Source organism: Podarcis gaigeae (assembly GCF_964106915.1).
Source record: "Podarcis gaigeae genome assembly, chromosome: 2".
Lineage (NCBI taxonomy): Eukaryota > Metazoa > Chordata > Lepidosauria > Squamata > Lacertidae > Podarcis > Podarcis gaigeae.
In genome coordinates this window covers 32,991,654-33,010,345 of record NC_139679.1, presented here as the reverse complement: position 1 = coordinate 33,010,345, position 18,692 = coordinate 32,991,654, and the positions used below count along the sequence as shown (strand labels likewise).

The following is an 18,692-nucleotide window of genomic DNA, read 5'->3' as shown; positions in this document are numbered from 1 at the left end:
TCTGCACATAGGCCTCATCACGGAAGCATCTAAGGGTTCTGGGGAAAGAGACAGACACAACAAAATCCTTCCAAGATTTTGACAAGAGTTTTTTTTAAAGTAAACCCTATACACCATAAAATCCAACGTGCCCTAGTGCTTTCATTGGCAGGGTATGATTGCACCATGACCGAGAGATGTGACCTGCTTGGAGCCAGCAGCACGCCCCTAGGAAGCGGAGCTTCAGACACTAAGCACAAGGGCCAAAGTAGTTTCATCCCATCACTGTCATGGCTTTCCCTGTTTCTTCATTGCCCAAGACCAGCCTCTGGATTATCCTTGGCTGCATAAGGGTGCCGACAACTGACATCACCGAGCTAGAAGACTCTTGCCCAGAAATCCACTCTGCCAATTGCATCAGTTTTTTAGGCAGCAGTTCAAAGCCAGTCATGACACGAAAGTCATATTCAGGCAATTAAATGAAAACTTCACAGAAATCCCAAGCTACGTATAAATATTAATATTTTTATCCAGCAAACAGAGAGCCATGCCATTTAGTTTCTAAGTTTACAAACACACGAGTACAAGACTGATAAACGGCTAAAGTGCTGTGTTAGTTCTTTGTAACAGTACACTTCCCCTGACCACTGAGGAATCTGCTTTCATTGCCTTACGTACATGTATTTCAAAAGCCAGAAAGAAAGAAGATGTGGACCCAAATTCAATAAAGAGGACATGAATTAAAGAGGACAGTTCTTAACAGTTGTGGTCTAGAAAATTTCACAGCTTGCTTCCAGTCAGGATGTACATATCCTGTGTTTTCATCATGCTATCGAAGCTATAAATTATTCAGTTACACCATCACTATTTACCAGTTGAAGGCACTAACACTGGCATATAGGACATAGTATGCTGATTTAGCTCATGTAAAGGCCACTGGGAAATACAATAAACACTACAAAATATATATTATTTACAGTATTGGCCTGAATATAAGCCACACCTCTTTTTAGAAATTCCGACCGTGAAAAGTTAAAGTGCGACTTAAATTTGCGACCTTACAAAAATTGGTTTTTTTACGATATTGCTGGTGAAACAGACATACGGTAAAATGGAACGGGTGTGAGTGCCTGCGTAATTTTAAGGGAGCAGCTTATATTCGGGTATTGACTTTTTTTCTTTTTCCCTGTGAATTTTAAAGGTGAGGCTTATATTCGGTTGCGGCTTATATTTGGGCCAATACGGTATATGTTGTAACTCACCTTGAGACTATTTTCCAGTAGTAGGGGGGTCTCAGAAATTAAATAATATACAAATAACTTCACCTAGCATCGCAGCCGCAGAGGAAGACATCTTTATTATTATTATTTATTTATTGAATCTCAATACAGCCCTATACCCAGAGGTCTCAGGATGGTTCACGGAACAAAATCAAAATATAAAACCACAAAATATATAATCATAATAAAAGCAACAACCCAACCCCCCCCCCAAAACCCCCCACATTTTAAAAGGGTATTATTATTTAGCAGAAGTAATTGAAGAAATTATAAAGCCATTTTAAAACTCTTTTGGAATGCGATATTATGGTCCTTGCAACCAACCAACCAACAAAACCAAATGCGAAATAACAGATTTTCATAAACTGCTTGGAGATTTGCTTACAATAAAGCAGTATACTCGGTTCGTTAAATATATATATATTGCCCCAATTCGTAGCTCACATTTAGCCACAGTTTTCAGCTATCTATAGTTTAATGGAACGAGAATTAGCTGAGATTCCTGTATTTTCCCACTGTTGCCACACGATATAATAAATATGTCACAGCCGAACATGTCGTATCATCTGAATTCTGGCTCCTAATTCCCCCAAACTATGAGTGGGAAACCAAGAATAAACCTTGGTTATCGCTCATGGCTTGTTTGGAGAGAAACAAACCAGAAGCTGAGGTTCAGAAGACACAACAGTGCAGCAGAAGCAGGGAAAGAAGTATCCCAGAGAAGCTTTTAAGCAGCAAATCCCAACAGGTTGACCCAAAACCAGGGCTGGGGAACCTTGGGCGCTCCAGATATCATTGAAATCCAACTCCCATCATCTATCACCATTGACCTTGCTGGCTGGAGTTGATGGAAGCTGGACAATATCTGGAGGCTCAAAGGTTCCTCAGGTTCCTCATTTTAAACTATGGTTTAATGTGGCACGCCCAGGCCATTGCCAGCCAACACAATTTAAGGTCATCCTTTGAGGTGTCCAATTTTCAAGTTAAGGTAGTTTAATGACATACAGTGGTACCTCAGGTTAAATACGCTTCAGGTTACAGACTCCGCTAACCCAGAAATATTACCTCGGGTTAAGAACTTTGCTTCAGGATGAGAACAGAAATCATGCAGCGGCAGCGCGGCGGCAGCAGCAGGAGGCCCCATTGACTAAAGTGGTGCTTCAGGTTCAGGTTAAGAATAGTTTCAGGTTAAGAACGGACCTCCAGAACGAATTAAGTACTTAACCTGAGGTATCACTGTATACAGTTTAACTAGAATTCCCAGCATCCCTATTTGCTATGCCGGCTGAAGCTGATGGGAACTGGAGCCCAACAAGGTTTCCGGAGTTGCAGACAACAAAGCAGTCAAGGTTTATAATGACAGCATAACAAACCAAGAGTCGGCACAAGGGGCTTATTTATTTAAAGCACGTTAAAATCCCATTCTTCAACCAAAAAATGCCCTCAGTCTCACATAAAAAAAAAAGACGCCACTCCTTGCCCATCTCCCCCACTGGTTGTCTCTGCCCGCTGAAATTGTCAGTTTCGGTTCAAGAAGCTCTTTCACAGACTTTAACAAACCACTTCTAATGAACTGAGTCACATTCCTTATAGTAATAGTTTGGAATTAACAGAATTAGGCATTGCTTAGCCTTGTTACTAACTCAACTGATAAATCTTGATTTCTGGAACTAGTTATTTAGTCATGACCTGTCTCCCTTTTCGGTTTAATGCAGCAGATAACAATTTCAATACTTCCAACAGATAAAATCTAACTCCATGAATTATTGATAAAGGATTAGTAATGAGTCTTAATAGCAATATTTTTATATTAATTAAACATGTTCCTTTTGTAATTAATAATTTAGGATTAACTGGACTAAACTGTTGATTAATTATTTATATCCAAGTCAATAATTAAATCTGTTTCTGGGATTACATATCTTATTTTTGAAGTAGTTTCCCCTGAACACTCCACCTAAAAATGTATGTGTGGTTTTAGTCAATATCTTCCTTAAGTTCAACAACTGACTACTGGAGGCTAGACACTGGATTCATTTAAAGGATATACACAGAGAATTCATTTACATTTCTGAAATATACAAACATCAATCCCCATATATTTTCCCTATCTAGTTCCATTCATTCCACTCTAAAAGTAAATATAAATAAATAATATGCTTTGTTAAATTAGTTCTATCCTTCAGTTGCTAGTATTGATTAGTTTCCTGAGGGAGTTATTTCTTTTTAATTACAATATGTATCTGATAATTTTTTCAAGAGCTAAAAAATCAGACGTCAGATGTTCTAAAGCTACACTACCAAGTCTGAAGCCCACAACCCTTAGGTAAGGGGAATAACTTTCCAACGCTACAACATAAAATACAGGTTACAAATCCACAGCCCAATGACTCAATGCAGCCTGCAAAACCACTGTTAGCAGCTTGCCAGCCCTTTACCAAAATCAAGCACTACTTCTTAATTTGAGAAGATCCTCTTCTCCCTCTGGCACAGTAGAATTGCTGGAAGGCCTTAGGCTCAGGAAACAAGAACGGATGCTCCAACCTCCAAAGGCTTCTAGCAATGGTGTCTCACAAGAGGAAGAAGTGCTGTTCCAAGGTAATGTCTGCAACCAGAACCAGTGTGGAGGCCGAAGGAATGAGGAGTCTGGAGCTAAGAGGTGGAACACAGAAACTGGAGCACGGAGGAGCTCTGAAGGGAGCTCTTTACCCAGCAAAGGTCCAGAGGAGTCTGAGGGACGTACATAGTCCCCCTCTCTCCCTGGTCCTCTTCTGGGTCACAGCCTGCAGTTGGGTCTTCTCCCCACTCCTCCCATGTAGAACCCTGCCAACAGAGCTGTCTGGAAGGCAAGAAGATTACCTTGCAAGTTAGGCCTTCCCACCTGCTCTCCCACCACCTTTCCTCCTGTGGCGCAGGGGATGATGGGGAAGAACTGCAGATCAAGGTGGATAGGGTTGAAGGGGAAGCAAAGGAGGCATCGTTGAGATGGGGCTCTTCTGGTTGCCTTGGGACTGGTATGGGTTTCTTTAAGTATTTGGTGGGAACAGGGTGCTGCATGCAACCCCCAAATCTCTTCCTCTGAAGAGGTCTCTCCAGGGTATGAGTCTGTCAGGATCCTAACAGGTGAGTGGCTTCCTCACCCACCTACCCTGCCCACAACCATCACAGTGCTGGGCCAAGTGGAGTAAATTTAATCCATCTGTCCCATCCTGTTGGTGTGATTTCCAAACATCATGGCGAGAGTAGAGAGAACATTTGATATTTACCTAGAGAACAAAGCCGAGCCTTCCAAATACTTCTTCATCAAAAGCTTAACTGACTCACGTTGCCAGTACAAATGCAATTTCTCTCCATTGCATTCTCAGCCAATTAATTTTATGAAAAGTTGTTGGCTAACTGACCATAAATTGATGATTCTTTAATTGGTTTAGTGTGCTCCAGCAAATTTCCACTGAAAAGGATTTGCCTTGGTTCTTCATTTGTTCATTGTTGTATATACAATTTCTGTAAGTCTTTAGGGCTTCTTCTTTTTTAAAGAAAATATAGTTGGCCTTGGTAAATAACTTCCTTCTTTTAGGGATTTTAAGAGCAGAACTGCTATCCCTGAAAAAGTATATTGTTTGGGTTTCACACTTAGCTAGAATTAAGCCGCAGTGAATACCATGGGATTTATTTTGGGGTAAATACACATTGGACTGCATTGTAAGTCAAACATATATCACCATTTCATAGCAAAGCTTAATCTATGCTTTTAAAGCAATATTAATGCCCTTTTCAAACCAATTTCTGTGCATTCTCCCATTTTTTTCATCACTCTTCCAACACTTTTATTACTGATATGTGAAAATCTAAGTGGCACACAGCATCTAATGGCAATATTAGCCTGGTCAACCATTTAGAACCATTTAGGAGATCCAATTTCATTTACAAAACTGATAAGAACCGCAGTACAATATAGTATATCCCAGACAAGGAAAGCCAAACCCTTTCTCTTTTGGCAACTTTATTCAGGTCAGACTAAGCCTTATGTCAGACGGTAATTACCAAAGAACATGAGTTTTAAAAATAAAATTATGGAGAAATACAGTGGTACCTCGGGTTATAGATGCTTCAGGTTACAGACTCCGCTAACCGTGAAATAGTACCTCGGGTTAAGAACTTTGCTTCAGGATGAGAACAGAAATCGTGCTCGGGCGGCGCAGCAGCAGCGGGAGGCCCCATTAGTTAAAGTGGTACTTCAGGTTAAGAACAGTTTCAGGTTAAGAACAGACCTCCAGAACTAATTAAGTTCTTAACCTGAGGTACCATTGTGTATGATATGCTTTCTAAAAAGGACTGAGATCCTACTACTACTATGCCATCTCTCACTCTTTCTTTTATCAACTCCATTTAAGATTATAAATGAGTTGACAGAAAGAAGGTAAAGAGGTTGACAGTGAATGAGAGGCAACTTACAGTACAGTACCTAGAGAAACTGGGGCATTTCTTTATCGTGCCTGTCTTTATCTTGTACAAAAAGCCTTAGATGGAATCCAGCAGCATCTGGAGGGTCACAGGTTCCTCCACTTTGCCTTGAGATTTCGCTTTAAAAACAAAGCAACATATATAGGTTCATAAGGAAGCTGAGAATCCTGTGAAGGGGGATATCTTATCATTGTCCCTCTGACAAAACCCTGCCATGATCACGGCTGGAATGTGAGCTAGCAGTGTGTTATAAAGTGAAAAGAACCTACCGTAGTTTCAATTCCTGCTCTATTACGAGAGACTGGCACCATCTCCAGTTTGGCGTTGTTGGGTAGGTTGGCAAATCTCCATTGAACAGAGAGATCCAGCACAGTCCTCTGAAACCTGCAAAAGAAACAGTCTAATGATATCCTTTTGCCCTGAGACTAATTCAGACTACTTATCAGTGATTCCCCCCCCCCCCCCGGCCCCTGTATTTTGTAACCCGATAATTTCTACTTGTGTTCTTCTGGCTGCTGCATGGAATAACACATAAATCTGACATTTGGGAATTGTAAGTAAAATCCATTAAAACCTACAGAACTGTGTGGTCTGATCACTACAAGAGGGGGATAAATGGAGAAGCACTGTAAGCATACTAGACTGGATATTAAAAGGGTCTAACAGCCTTTATTCCTAATGCTTCACTGTTGCTAAACATTTTGTGATTTATTTTTTTTTATAATAATTTTTATTAAGGTTTTCCAAATTAAAACAAATCAAAACAAATTAAATCCAATCTATAAACTTTTTGCCAATAACTAGGACTTCCCCTCCCTACCCCCTCTTGTGTTCCAAATCTTCCAAATAAGCAATTAAATTCAACAAGTTCTTATCCCCAAATTACACTCATCATCAATAACCCAATTTATCCAAATTCCCATCCCCTAAGATCGATCTATACCCTTCCACGAGTTTCCCCCTTTCAAGCATAGTACAGATGGAAATAAGATAAATATGAATAGTAATTTTACAGCCTTTGGATTCCAATTTTCCCTCCCCTCTTTCCCCTTTGCGTTTCACCTATCCCTCCACTTCTAATATCTTCCTGGAGTTCCCACATTACACTATGTCCCTCAGGTTCTTTGCCAGTCTTTAATTACGGATGTCCAATCGTAGAAGGAGTCTATCAAATAAGGGCCCATTTCTTCTATCCAGGTTTTTATATCCAGGAGTAAAAACTCCAATTTTGTATCCATAAGCTTGTCAAACCTGAATATCCCAAATGTTCCCCCAGTTCTGTCCAGTTCTTGTTATTTCCTTGTTCTTATCAATCATTCTCCTCCTTTTTATTTCTCTGTTCTCCCACAGAAATGTTCTTTTTCCAAAAGTTTCTAGTGTCTCTGCAGTGGCTTGTTATTCATGGAGCAAAGCATTGCATCATGTTCCTTTCATTTTCCAACAAATAGTTCCATTGTTTCCTGTAGTGTGTAGACCTCTGTAGACAAAATAATGTTCCATTCCTGCAGTTTCCCAGGAGATTAAAAGTTCCATTCAACTGTTCAAGTTTCACTGTGAAAAACACATGCAATATCCCTCGGCTCCTCTAGGTGGATTGCCGTAGCAAAGTTCCCTTCCAGAATCACATCCACCAGACCAAGTAGCTTGTTGACCGATATTTAAAACAGTTTATATTCAATTTATAACAAATATAACCGGCAAAGTCCTCATAACAAAATCTCTATTTTAATCTTCCTTTTTGACAGCTCTTTGACAGCTGTCAAAACCTTCATCGCTTTTCTCCAGGCAGTTTCACGAATCGCTCCAGGGATTCCGGGGGGGATTGCTTTTTTAAAACAATTCCACTTTTCTCCTCCAGCTCAATCTTATAATTTTCCCTCGCGAAGTTGCTGATTCGGCAAGATAAGGTTACACTCGATCTTAGTTGTCCAGTCCTTTGTTTTGGCTCTTCTACAATTTAGGGGTGGGCTGACTTCCTTTTTTCCGCCTCCCCCGTTCGCTCCGAATTTTAAAAATTTATCCCCTTTTTTTTAGTCCATATTCCAATTACTCACGGGTTCTTCTTTAGAGCCGAATTTTCAATAGAAGAAGTCAGCGCTCTCCGCCGGATGGCATGCGGCTGCGCTCGGCAGGGATAGCAGAGAACTCAAAGCACCACGCTTCTCCCCGGCACCCGATCCGTAGCCTTTAAAAAGGCTCCTTCACGAGTCGGGAGAGCGCTAACGGTGCCAGCCGAGTCTCCATGTCCACGGCCTCCTCTGGCCGTGGTTTTTAAGGGTCCCCGCATCGCCGGTGCGGTAGGACCCAGCCCCTGCCAAGCCGGCTCCCTCCGGAGCTCGGAGGGAGTCCGCCATTCGGCGATGGCGCCGACCCGGAAGTGACATTTTGTGATTTTTAAACTCTGCTGGGGCTCTCTTACTACTGGAGAATGTGTTCAGCCTGCACTCTGGATCTAAGGATCCAGCGAAGTCCTTTATTAATTACCCCAAACAGGTGATCTCTAAATCTACCCCCCCGACAATCTTCCTTAAATTAAATTAAGTTACTACAGTACCTGTGAGACATTTCCCCCTGGTTTTTCCCACAGCACTGTGGGAACATTTAAAGGCCCCAAACCACATGGGTGCTAACCACACAGGTCCTTAGCATGATATCATGATTCCCTAGCCATGGTCAGGCAACAAGGATTTATACAATTTGCACCATTCATGTGGTTATGGGCCTTTAAATGTTACCACAATGCTGTGAGATGGACCCACAGAAAAGCAATTCCCCAGCACCACAGTAATGCTTGAAAGGTACTCCTAAAATATTATTTTCTGTTGCCACATTTTATAGCGTACTAAACAGAACATGTAGATTTGTGCAACCATGATTTTAGGTTCCACATAGATATCCCCAACATAATCAGACTATCATGGAACAATTAGTACTAGTTACTGATGCTCACAGAAACAATGGCTTGAATCCAGAGGTATTTATACTTGTGCAATTGGTGGTTCCAATATCCACTAAAATCCCTCTCCAGCAGCATCTCTGCACTTGCCATATCCCATGTCATTCTAGAAGGCTTTCTGACCTGCAGGGGCTGCTTTTCAGAGGGCACAAGGACTGTGGCTGGAAGGAAGAGGCAGGAAAGGTCCACTGCATGACATTCACCCCTATGCTCCCCTGGATTCAAGCCAACAATATTAGGTCAGCTACTTACTTCCCCCTCTCCCTTGCTTCATTTAACACAGTTTAGTAATAATAATAATAATTATTATTATTATTTCTAGCCCGCCCTCCCCAGCCGAAGCCGGGCTCAGGGTGGCTAACTACAATAAAATAGTACAACATTCTAAAATCATTTCATTATAAAATTAATTCAACTCAAATTGATGGCAACCATTAGACTGCAGTTCTGTGAAGATTGCCAAAGGAGGGAGTCAGGCTGCGCCCTGACCAAAGGCCTGGTGGAACAGCTCTGTCTTGCAGGCCCTGTGGAAAGATGTCAAGTCCCGCAGGGCCCTAGTCTCTTGTGACAGAGTGTTCCACCAGATTGGAGCCACAGCCGAAAAAGCCCTGGCTCTAGTTGGCTCCAGTCTAACCTCTATGTGGCCTGGGACCTTCAGGATGTTTTTGTTTGAAGACTAGGAACAACAGGAGCCACCCAACTCTCAACAAACTATGAATATGCATACAAAGGGCCACACGCTTAGAAGCTGTAGAGTAAAGCAATGGAAAGAGGTGCAAGCATTTTCATATCAGGAAAACATTTGGATAGAAAATAGAAAAAAAAGCTGCAGGAGTTGCTATTTGGAAAGAGCTGAAATACATGTGACAAGCAGAGACAACGCTACTGTCAGTGTTTTTATTTTCAGAGAGGGGCCCAGGCCCAAACAGCTGCTTAATAGAGGAACAGCTTGTTGTAAAAAGAATAGTCTAGAACAGCAGCATGACCCAGTTGCACATAGTGCCGTGTGATGTCAGTTATGAGAGGGGCTGTTTCCACCAGAGTGTTCAGAGACCTGGGGAGTCAGTGGAATCCTTTGTTAGAGGCCTGTATGAAATAGCAGCACAACAGTTAACTCTGCATCGCAGCTATCATAGGCAAAGTGAGATGGCATCTGTGGGCAGCAGATATTTAGTGTTCCAAAGGACAGCAGAGTAGGAGGCATACAGGTCAAAACCATAAGGCACAATCCACCAGGACAGTTCCTGCATGAGCCCCATTAAAATGAGCAGGATCTGGAATAGCTCCCATTCATATCCATTAGTTATGCACAAGATGGCTTTCTCTAGACCTGTGAACTAGTTCAAGTGAAGGCAATGCCATTTCCATTTTCCACCCCAGGTACGTAAATGCCTTTGGCTCTCCATAGCTGCAGCTTCAACAACAACAACAACAACAATTTATTATTTATATCCCTCCCCAGAGATCATCGACCAACGCGACCAAGACAGTTTCAGTCTCATGGTGAGGCTTGAATCCCAATTGGAAGGGATCTAAATGGTCCGCATCCTCCAGGCGTGCTTGGAGTTGTTCAGCAACCACCCGCTCAATCACCTTGCCCAAGAATGGTAGATTTGAGACGGGGCAATAGTTGGCCATATTGGCCGGGTCTAAAGTTGTTTTTTTTTAAGAAGTGGTTTAATGACCACCTCTTTCAGTGGGTCTGGGAAGACTCCCTCACAGAGGGAAGCATTCATCACCCCACAGAGCCCATCGCCCAGCCCTTCCCGGCTCACTTTTATTAGCCAGGATGGGCAAGGATCAAGGAGAAAGGTGGTCGGTTTCACTCGTCCAAGCAATCCTCGGAGGTAACAGATTGGAATTGATCCCATGTAACATGACTAGACAGGACTCTAGCACTCTCCCACCCTGGCCCGACTCCCACGGTGGAGTCTACCTCTTCTGAATCTGAGCGACTTTATCTGCAAAAAACTTTACAAAAGCATTGCAGGAGATCTTGCAATAACAAGGGTATTAACTGTCCCAGTGACTCAACTGCAGGAAAACACAACCCTAGCAACACCATTAACAGCAGGCCTACCTGCAGCTACATTTACCGTACTTCCCAAAACATGGAGGAATGAACAATCTTCTCATAGCAATGATACCATTTATCATCAAAGGTTTCACATGTATCAAAGCTTGCTGAAACTGCTAGATTACAATATAACTGATGAAGTGACAAAGGCACAGAGAGCCTTCTGCCTTACCAGCATCCATTGAGCAACTGAATATTTAGTTTGGAACTTAATATTCCTTTAGACTGCCATGCCTCTTAACATCACCTGTACCAACCAGAATGGGATGCTTCTTGCCCTAACTATGAAAGGGAATCTACTGTGGGGATTTTTTTTTTACTTGAGAAACACTTTTTTTTTAAAACTAAATTTGAAATCTGGGCTCTTATTAATCATTTTCTGATTCACCTGTAATTATTGATTATATTGTTGCCAGATTTTGTTAATTTTCGTGGGGTGGTATGGTTTTAGTATTATACAGATAAATTATTGGATTTCAATGTTTTATTTTGCACTGTAAATATTTTAGTATTCTTGTTAGTCACCTTGAGTTCTCTGAGAAAGGCATCTAAGAAATATTAATAATGATATTAATACATGCCTATTTCATAGACCGATTATGCCAAAATACTTGGAATTTGGGGCTATAAATCCCTAGAGAAGTTGGTGAGTATGCATGGAATGCATGGAATATATATTATTGCTAAAACAGGGAGGGAGAACCTGTGGCCATTTAAAGGTTGTTGAAGTACAACACTCATCATCCCTAACCGCTGGTCATGCTAGTTGGTGCTGATGAGAGGCAGAGTCCAACAACATCTGGCGGTCCATCCGTTCACCATCTCCATTCTGAATGAACTAGTGACTGTATTTTCACATTAGGGAGGTGGGTCTATCTAGCCCAGCATCCTGTGGCCAGTGTGGTGTAGTGGTTAAGAGCGGTAGACTCCTAATCTGGGGAACCGGGTTTGCGTCTCCGCTCCTCCACATGCAGCTGCTGGGTGACCTTGGGCTGGTCACACTTCTCTGAAGTCTCTCAGTCCCACTCACCTCACAGTGTTTGTTGTGGGGGAGGAAGGGAAAGGAGAATGTTAGCCGCTTTGAGACTCCTTAAAGGGAGTGAAAGGCGAGATATCAAATCCAAACTCTTCTTCTTCTTCTTCTTCTTCTTCTTCTTCTTCTTCTGTTTTCAACAGCCAGCTGCAGGTGCATGAGAACTGGTACTACATCTGACCAATTAAGATGGAAGTTTGATCTTGGCCAAGGAACACTCTGCTAGACATGTCAAATTTGGGATCACAGCCTTCAAAAGCGAATAGTTCTGGACGGCCATTGTGGGCTCCATGTTACACTTCTCTCCCACCCGTCCCCCAAATTAACGGCAAAGAAACAGCGAACTGTCAAGCTATAAAGGTATGGAAAAAACAGTAAGACTCACTTCAAATCATATTCATTGGGACTGAAATTCTGCTTTCTACAAACCTCTTCCAGAATCTTAAAAAAGAAAAAAGGCAAGATGTTAATATAAAACAGAGAGTTCTCCCATTCTGTCCCATAACATACTCAGTGCAGATTAGTCATAGAATTATAGAGTTGGAAGGTACCATGAGGGTCATCTAGTCCACCCCCTCCTGCAATGCAGGAAACTTTTGCCCAAAATGGGGCTCAACTCATGACCCCGAGATGAAGAGTCTCATGCTCTAACAGGTGAGCTATCATTTACTTCAGTCAGCATCCTCCCCCCCCCCCTTCTCAACTCATGCTTATGGGTCAAGTTGTGATTCTAACTTACATTAACAATTCCACCTGCATGAGAGGAAGATTCTCCCCCACAGCCCGGCAAGAGAATTTAGGCCAAATGTGAGAGTACAATCAGAGGAAAATTACATTTATTCTGGGGTAACACTGCAAACTATTCCAGGATGTTAACATGATACATTTCTGACAGAAAGTAGCAATCTCCCTCAACATTACATTGATTTGAGGACTAATTTTTCTTAATGAAGGCTAAATTGACTGGTTGTTTTTAGGTACCCCATTGATCCTTGTGGGATTTTATAGAGGATAATTATTTACATGAATAAGTGCAAGGAAACCTTATGGAATACTCATTTATGGACCACTGAACATGCAGGTTGGGAAACAAAAGAAAAAAGACCTTACATGAAAGAAGCTTAAATCAAAATCTTTGTGGTCCGATAAAAAAAGAAAACCTCTGATGAAGTCTGATAGAGTAAGAGTGGAAAACCTTTTTAAAGTTTTAGATCCACATGCCAGTGGTGGGCTGGGTTAAAAGGAGGCAGAGTAGTGAATGTAAATATTACCTTTATATGGTAGGGTAGTTTCTACAGACACCATTCTCTGTTCTCCATCCAGTTAAATAAGAGGCATGATCATATTAAGGGCACATGCCAGCCAGACAAAAACACCTGAAGAGGGTGCAGAACAGGCCTGGGGAAGAGTATGGTCTGGGGAAAAGTCCCAAGGGACAGACAGAGAGGTCTGGAAGGCCACATTCAGCCCCAAGGCCTGAGATTCCCCACCACTGCGATAGAAGATCTACCTCCAAAAAATATAAATTACATTTCCCTGATAGGCAAACCCAAAAAAGAATCTTGCAGCAACTTAAAGACTAGCATGTGCCATAATACATTTGGTAGCCTTTAAGGTGCCACAAGACTACGGGTTGGTTTCCCCCCATAAATTACATAAGACTAGAAGAGATACTTTTAACATTTCAAGGGGACTTTCAACTCTCTCATTCGCAACTGTCTACATCGGAAGGCGTCTATTTTTTTCCGGCAGGGTCTACTAAGGTTTTACAGGAGGAGATCCCTCCTTTCAGTTCTTTTCTCCTACAGAAAATGCATTTCTCGACATAACCCCATTCAGGTTGCAATCCTAAACGCATTTACTAGCGAGTAAGCCCCTGCTGAATGACAGAAGTCACTTCGAAGTCAACAGCCAAGATGACTGCGCTGTCAGGAGCCATTTCTTTTCCCCACCAGGGGCAAATATCTACGATCCTCCCCCATTTCAGGAGGCCGGAGTCCTTCCATTATTGCACAACTTCCTTTCAGACACCGAGATAAAGGGAGGAGGAAAAAGCCCGTCACCGGCTTTTATCAGTGTTCAACCCATTCCGTTTCTTCCCGGCCCGGCCGGGTCCGAGAGAAAAACCCTTGACAATTATGTGCCCTCTGGTCCAATCAGAACGAGCCTCTTTCCCCCCTTTCCTGCCCCAGGGCCAATCAGAGTGACTGCATCCGCCCAGCCTCCCCGTCCCTGGGCCAGACCCACCTGGAGCAGCGCGGTGCTTGGGCCTACTCGCACCGTCACTCGCCTCCCGTTCGGAGCCAGCACGGAGACCGCGGAAGTGCCGCCGCCAGCTGCCGCCATCGTCCCCCCTCTTCAGCCCCCGGCCGACCCCACCCCTGGCTGGCCCTCGAGCGCCTCAGCCGCCGGGCTCACCCCCCGCGCCCCGGCACTTGTCTATAGCCAGCCTCCTAGGTAGTTCAGCCCAATGGCCCCGGCAAGGGGGCGCGGCCACCACTCAGGCCGCCCCGCCTTACGCTTCGCCTCCCGATCGCTCGCTCGCTCGCTGCAATAGGGGTTCCTCCTTCTTTAAAGGACTCGCGGCCGGTTCCTGAAAGAAATCTCTTCCGAGTATGCACGGCTGTGCTTTGCTTTCCGTTCGTTGTCGAGGGGCAGCTGTGCCCTCACTGTTAGTGAAAAGCGGGGCGGGGGACACACACACCCAACTTTTGGATTCTTCAACATCAATTTCCTTGGACTGGTCATGTTGTGCGGATGCCTGATTATCGTCTTCCAAAGCAACTACTCTATTCCCAACTTAAAAATAGAAAGCATCATGCTAATGGTCAACAAAAGAGGTCTCAAGGCAAATAAAAAAAATTGTAGTACAGTATAAACACCAACAATTGGGAAACACTGGCCTGCGAGCGCTACAATTGGAGAACAGCCTTTACCAAAGGTGTCATATGGGCTTTGAAGACACTCGAACTCAGGACAACTCAGGACGCAAGGCAGAAACGTGTTAAGAGGAAGGCACGCTTGGCTATTCTACACCGTGATCAACTTCCGCCCAGAAACCAACGTGCCCAATGTGGAAGGACGTGTGGATCCAGAATTGGCCTCCCCAGTCACTTAACGGACTCATTGTTAAAACCGTGTTTATGGAAGTCAATCTTACTCGGCTACAAGTGATCGCCAAAGAAGTAGTGAAAAGGGGGGGAACCCAACTTTTCCACCTGGGTTTCTCTCTTGAAAAATATGTGTGTACCACTGCAGCGTTTGCTCCAATACAGCTACTTTTAATATTGGGAGGGTCCCTGTGCCAGGGTCCCCCAGATCTACATTTCTATCCCAGAGGCATATATGTTTCTGTTGAATTTCTGCCTGCCTGGCACGCAGCAGGTGCAATGTACCGGGATCCTGCCAGGGAACGAGCGGCAGCATCCTGAGTCCTGTATAATCTGCCAACCCATTGGCAGAGAGTAATAGATGGGACGCGGGTGGTGCTGTGGGTTAAACCACAGAGCCTAGGACTTGCCAGTCAGAAGGTTGGCGGTTCGAATCCCTATGACGGGGTGAGCTCCTGTTGCTCAGGCCCTGCTCCTGCCAACCTAGCAGTTCGAAAGCACGTCAAAGTGCAAGCAGATAAAAAGGTACCTCTCCGGCGGGAAGGTAAATGGCGTTTCCGTGTGCTGCTCTGATTTGCCGGAAGCGGCTTAGTCATGCTGGCCACATGACCCGGAAGCTATACACCGGCTCCCTCGACCAATAAAGCGAGAGGAGTGCCGCAACCCCAGAGTCAGTCACGACTGACTACTAGATGAGTAGGATTGGATCCATGAACTGGACTCCTGCCATATATAACTGCTCACATGGCCCCTGCCAAATTGTTCAGACTCTGTTCCCCATCTGTAACATGAGAATAGTAATGATCTGCCTCACTCACAAGGATGTCCTAAGGAATAAAGATGGTAAAGGAAACAGGAGGACATGGTAGTGAATTTGATGCTACTGTAAAGCAGTCAATGTTTACTCAGAAGTAGGTCCCGCTCCCAGATAAATGGCATAGGAAAACTGGCATTCTTACCTACCTATTCCAACTACCCCTGTAAGATGCTTCCCCTTTTGCCTATGAGTTATTTCCACAAATATTTCAACAATAGAACCTTCCATTAGATTTTGACCCTCACTGCATACAGGACCACAAGAACTGGGAGGGACTTAGGGCATCATGCAGACTGAGTTCCCAAACTTGCAACACTATTCCTTCGCCCAATTTTTTTTTTTTACTGAGGCAGACCCAGATTACACAACATCAGGGGTTCATTCACTGCACTTGTTCCAATGACATGCCATAATCTGTCCACAATTTCCTCTTACATTCTGCTTACAAGAGACAGGCCCTCCTATGCAACGAATAAATTCACACACATCCAACTTCAGAAATGGTTATATTCATAAACTAGTAGGAAAACGTTTGACTTCCCAGGGCATTCTGTAACTGATCATAAGGCCAGCATTCCAGAAACAATGATCAATTTTAAAAAAATTCAGTTTTATTGCTTGTGGATTACATCAAGACAAAGACTGAAGGTTTTAAAAATCCATACTACATGTGTTGATTGGCTTACCATTGACAGAATAGCTGTGTTATCTATTGTGTTTTGTGAATAATTCCCTGCCCATTACAGGTGTTTATAATACAATCACCACAGCAATTCTGAGTAAATTATCACTAATCTACTGCTGTAAAGAGGGATGCAGGTGGCACTGTGGATTAAACCACTGAGCCTAGGGCTTGCCGATCAGAAGGTCAGCGGTTTGAATCCCCATGACGGGGTGAGCTCCCATTGCCCTGTCCCTGCTCCTGCCAACCTAGCAGTTCGAAAGCACACAGTACAAGTAGATAAATAGGTACCACTCCAGCAGGAAGGTAAACGGCGTTTCCATACGCTGCTCTGGTTCACCAGAAGAGTCTTAGTCATGCTGGCCACATGACCTGGAAGCTGTATGCTGGCTCCCTCAGCCAGTAAAGTGAGATGAGCGCCGCAACCCCAGAGTCAGTCATGACTGGACCTAATGGTCAGGGGTCCCTTTACCTTTACTACTGTAAAAGTTAAATGTAAACCTATTTGACATGCATTCAGGATCCAGTTACTACTGATTGTAACTTTTGATTCCCCTCCCCTTCAACTCCCTCCTTACAAATTTCTCCTTTTACTTCAGGCATCTGACATTGTGGGGATTGGTCCATGAACTCTTATGCCTTAACAAATTTGGTAGACTTTTCAGTGCTGCAAATCTCTGTTTTTACTGTGAAACCAACACATATCCCTCTGGAAATCAGAACACATATTAACCCTGCAAGGCCAACACAGAGTTCATTTCATACCACCTTTCCTACAGTCTCTGGGTTGGCTTATTTTATGAAATCATTGGGAGGGAATGGGGGGGGGGGAACCTTTTAAATTTTTTTATCCAGCATTGCAATATAGCCAGAATCAGTTGAAACAAGTCAGTCCAACACATGAGAACTGACAGTCCTGCATAAACAGTTCATGGTCCTGATGTGTTTATCTTTAAGCCTCTGAAAGGTTCTAGATCCAGCTGATAGTGAGGTTGAGACAGATGAGACCAAGGGTAACTGATACCTGTTGCATCTTATCTTTTCCATTTTGTATAAAAGGTATGACACGTAGGTGCTAGCAAATGCTAAATTGACTGGATTAACATCTTCTGTTTATGAGACACGCCAGTTTAAATGGGCAGAAAATGGTTTTAGTACAGAGCAGCTTGTTTCCATCAAGACAAATAAAAGGATAAGAAATTCCAAAGAAAACTACTTTTTTTTATGCAGTCAGTAGCAAAATAAAAGATACAGTGATCACCTATAATTGACCCCTACATGATAAATTAAAAAACAAGAAGCTACTACCACTTGACCCAACCTCTTCTCAGATAGTTTATGAAAGCAAGGAGGGGATACAACGTTGAAGTCTGGGCTCCTAATTTTCACATTGCTAGAACAATATGTTTAAGAGAATGCATTGTTAAACTTAAATAAATGTAACATTACAGTGGTACCTCGGGTTACATATGCTTCAGGTTACATACGCTTCAGATTACAGACTCCGCTAACCCAAAAATAGTACCTCGGGTTAAGAACTTTGCTTCAGGATGAGAACAAAATTGCGTGGTGGCGGCACGGCAGCAACAGTAGGCCCCATTAGCTAAAGTGGTCTTCAGGTTAAGAACAGTTTCAAGTTAAGAACGGACCTCCAGAACGAATTAAGTACGTAACCAGAGGTACCACTGTATTGTACTCCATCTGTGCTAAGATTTTCTCATCAGTAAGTTAAACTTTATTGATAAACAAAAAGCTCCTTACTAATCAAAAATACTTTCCCCAGTGCAAATACTCTCAACAGATTTGACATGACCTTCATCAGCCTATTTGTTCAGTGTGTTCACACCCATCTAGTTTCCAAAAGGATCCATTAAGATTCCTTTAGCTTGCACTGCAAGTTACGTCTCTTTTTTAAAGTACCATCTCATCCATTCTATCCTGCACATCAAATTATTCATATTCTACCTTAGGCTGCAATCCTAACCTAATTTACCTGAAGGTAAGCCTCATTGGATTCAGTAATTCAATACTTCTGAAGTTCTGGCACAATTAGGGTTGCAGTGGTATGGAAAACCTTTAACAGTCTCTTCTAACTTATATAATCTTCCTGAAAGAATTCTCAAAAGTGTAGATCAGGAATCCCTAGATAGTAGGTGGGAGGCTGTGGAGTGGAGACAAAAAGAAAGTGTGTGGGGGGGGTGGCGTGATAGGAAAGAGTCTGAACAAATGTGAGTGCCACAATATTGTCAAAAAAGGCTTATCAGTAATAATAATAATAATAATAATAATAATAA

At 43.0% G+C, this 18,692-nt stretch overlaps 1 protein-coding gene across 1 annotated transcript in view; it reads right to left on the bottom strand.

The window, feature by feature from the left end:
- ASPSCR1 (ASPSCR1 tether for SLC2A4, UBX domain containing) overlaps window positions 1-14,334 on the bottom strand; it is a 64,183-nt gene extending 49,849 nt beyond the window's left edge. Inside the window, exons 1-3 of the mRNA XM_083727903.1 lie at window positions 14,037-14,334; window positions 12,175-12,230; window positions 5,993-6,107 (exon numbers count right to left, since the gene is read on the bottom strand). Coding sequence (XP_083584029.1) covers window positions 5,993-6,107; window positions 12,175-12,230; window positions 14,037-14,135 — 270 coding nt within the window. The 5' untranslated portion in view covers window positions 14,136-14,334. The remainder of the gene's footprint in view (window positions 1-5,992; window positions 6,108-12,174; window positions 12,231-14,036) is intronic.
- Between the last annotated feature and the right edge of the window lie 4,358 nt (window positions 14,335-18,692).